At 37.2% G+C, this 3,241-nt stretch overlaps 1 protein-coding gene across 1 annotated transcript; it reads right to left on the bottom strand.

The window, feature by feature from the left end:
• Nucleotides 1–387: 387 nt before the first annotated feature.
• On the bottom strand, nucleotides 388–2,094 carry LOC111392170 (thaumatin-like protein 1b). Its single transcript, XM_023017439.1, has 3 exons — nucleotides 1,887–2,094; nucleotides 1,116–1,809; nucleotides 388–780 (listed from the first exon to the last, which is right to left on the bottom strand). Exons 1-3 carry the CDS (start codon nucleotides 1,942–1,944, stop codon nucleotides 627–629), a joined length of 906 nt encoding a protein of 301 aa, XP_022873207.1. The 5' UTR covers nucleotides 1,945–2,094; the 3' UTR covers nucleotides 388–626.
• Nucleotides 2,095–3,241: the final 1,147 nt, after the last annotated feature.

The raw sequence follows: 3,241 nt of genomic DNA, 5'->3' as shown, positions 1-3,241 counted from the left end.
TTGACAGATCCAAAGAGTATTATGTATTTCCTTTTCAGTCCTTTGTTTATATTATCTAATCATTTGGAACTTAACATTATTTTATGCACATTCACTTATTTTATTGCTTAATCAACTCATAGATTACCAAATCAATCACTTCTCCATCAAACCCTACTCTTTGTTTGCTATGTAAAAAGTAAGTTGTGCATACGGATCAAGAAGGAAAAGAAAAAAAGAAGCAGCTAAAATCGTCTTATTGTATTACCAAATACCATTAAGTAACTACAGTATAAATATGTACTAGTCACTAAACTACCAAATGAAACCCCCCCCCCCACCCAACCCCCAATCTTAATTTAAAAATAAAAATCAAACTAAAAAATATTAGATAGAACAAAAAAAAAATTCACTCTTTCTCAACTTCATTGATAGTGTCCTATCCAATTGTCCCATTGGTGACTCAACTCGACAATTCCTCATCACATGGGTCATCTATTTGGGCCTATATATGGAGAAAGGGCCACAAAACTTTCAACTGTCCACGCATGATAAATTACCCAAATTCTGACAACATTGGTGGGCCCATCTTGAAAAAGGAATTGAAACGTTGTTGATTGAAAGGCAAGTCAGAAGAGCCGACGCAACTACCACATTGCCGCCAGGATAGCGACGGCTCCGGCCAAGGCCAATGGCGGAGTACATGTTAGTCGTGCACTGCTCGCATCCAATGCTCCTTCGTATACCATCGTGCCGTCACTCTCTTCATACCCTGGAATTTGTCCGTTCAATTTCTTTTGACTGTATCGAAATAAATTTTGTTAGTCAGAAATTTAAATATAGAAAATAGTATCATACAATGTTTAGGTTACATGACAATTAGTTGTCATTTCGTAAGTTGAATTAAATAATAACATAATACAATACTAAATAATTGATTGAGTTTTGTAATTGTTCCAAATAATTTATCAAAATGCCCCTATTAATTAATATAGAATTTTCCCGTTACTAACTTTGGAATTGCCAGGCTAACGTTCGAATTGACAGCCTTTTATGAATTGTCAGTAAATGGACAAAACTATCCTCGTTAAAATCTGCCTGAAAGTAAGCATTCATGGGGATTATCGTAAATGTACCTCGTGTTTGGTGCCGGACAGAACGTTATGATATAATCGACACCGGCACATGTGAACGTGCTTGTTTTATCATCATAGGCGTAACTGTATGCGCGCGGGCACGCGCTCTTGAAAATCTGCGAGTAGGACGAGGGCGTGCAGGTATCTGGTGTGGCGTACGCGCCGCTGCAACAATACTTCTCTTGCCCAAAGGCCTCGCAGGCGCTTTTGCAAGCGACGTTGTCGCCGTCGCTACTTGTCACTCGGAGCTCCGACGGACAAACCCCGTTCAAATCCACAACGCATCCAGTAGACGTGCAATTGGCTCCGGAACCGCCCTGTGGTATCACCAGCATCGGAACGTTGTAGCCGTCGACCAGGCTGACATCGTAGAAGTCCATTCCGCCGGAACCGTCGAGCGTGAACTCTGCCAGCGTTGCTGGTGGAGTGGCACCACCTCCGACGCACTCCATTTTTCCGGAGCCACAATCACCTGTGATGCAGGAGAATTTTCCGGTAGAGTCCTCGCTGCAGAGAGTCCTACCCCATAATCGGCCGCCCCATGCAGAAGGTGCGTCGATTGTCCTGGCCTCACCCTTTTGCAGAGAAAAACCGGTGGTGGAAAGTGGCGCGATTCCTGCGTTTGATAAAATGCCTGGCCATACTGTGAACTCACACTTATTTACTATTGTAAATGTCGCCGCTGAATATACTCCTGTAACAAAACCACTCATACTGATTAAAAGGCTGAATTGATTATTTTTCTTCAACCTGAAATGGAATTATTTTTACCTGATAGAAGATAACTTGAGAGCGTTAAAAGGAGAACGTGCAAGCAGAGTTGCGCCATTGAAGATGTAGTTATACAGTATATGTACGTATGTTTATGTATATATAGAGAGAACAGGTGAGCAAATATAAAAAGACTATGGTGAGAGGTTACGGAGAGAGTTGCCCAAGCCGCTGCCTTATTGTAAATGAGGAGAACGTGAAGAGAGACGGGGAGGGGGATGTGGAGTTATTTATAGAGTTGTGGCGATTAGAGATGTTGTATTTCTGACGTGTAAGGTGGGGCATACCCGCATGGGTTCGTTAAGATGCCGGCAAATTTTGGTAGTGGAAGTCACATGGCATGTGCATTGGACCATACTCAAGCTTGTTTTATTTTCAATAAATTTAGATAATTTTGGGCATGTTCCAAGTGACATTTTCAAAATTCTCAAGTGATTCAAGAGTCGATAGGAATGTAAATTGATAATTAATTGGTAATCATTCTCATCTTAATTAGGGGTGGACAAAATGTTCAGATCAAACTAAGCGATTCGATTCAATTCTATCAAAAAAATTTAATGATTTTTATTTTTTGAATCGATAACTATTTGGTTCTGGTTTTGGTTTGTATTTATTTGAATCATTTCTCTTTCACTCCTTTTCAATTTACACAACATCACGACACGTTGACATCGCATTTTATCAAGTCAATGGAGGTGTCTCTTTTAAGATCGAAAAATGAAATTGGTCAGTCACTTAAAGTCTTTAAACTAATTTTTTATCTTGATTGTTTGATGAATTATTCATGTTGTTTACAAATATAGGAAAATTCAATAACATTCACGAAGTATTAAACAGTTAATAGTTGCCTATAAAAGTAAACTGTAAAATATTGCATAATTCATCATTTATTGTGGGGTTTGCCATCAAAACCACTGCAACTAATTTAGTGATTCATTGCTATTACTTATCAAATATTTTTTTTGTAAGGGAATGGAAATTGATTTGTATATTCAAACTATGATTATATTTTGTTTATTAGTTTAGACCTTTTTTTATATTGATGATTGATAATTTGAACTTGATGAAAAAATATTGCATAATTCATCATTTATTGTGGGGTTTGCCATCAAAACCACTGCAACTAATTTAGTGATTCATTGCTATTACTTATCAAATATTTTTTTTGTAAGGGAATGGAAATTGATTTGTATATTCAAACTATGATTATATTTTGTTTATTAGTTTAGACCTTTTTTTATATTGATGATTGATAATTTGAACTTGATGAATATTTGATGTTTATTTTTTAGGTATATATTATTAACTTATACGGTGCAGGTCTTAAAATTTGAGAAATGAAACTAGAATCGAAT

The sequence above is a fragment of the Olea europaea genome, unplaced genomic scaffold (genome assembly GCF_002742605.1).
Source record: "Olea europaea var. sylvestris unplaced genomic scaffold, O_europaea_v1 scaffold894, whole genome shotgun sequence".
In the NCBI taxonomy this organism is placed as follows: domain Eukaryota; kingdom Viridiplantae; phylum Streptophyta; class Magnoliopsida; order Lamiales; family Oleaceae; genus Olea; species Olea europaea.
This window is presented reverse-complemented; position numbering and strand designations above follow the sequence as displayed.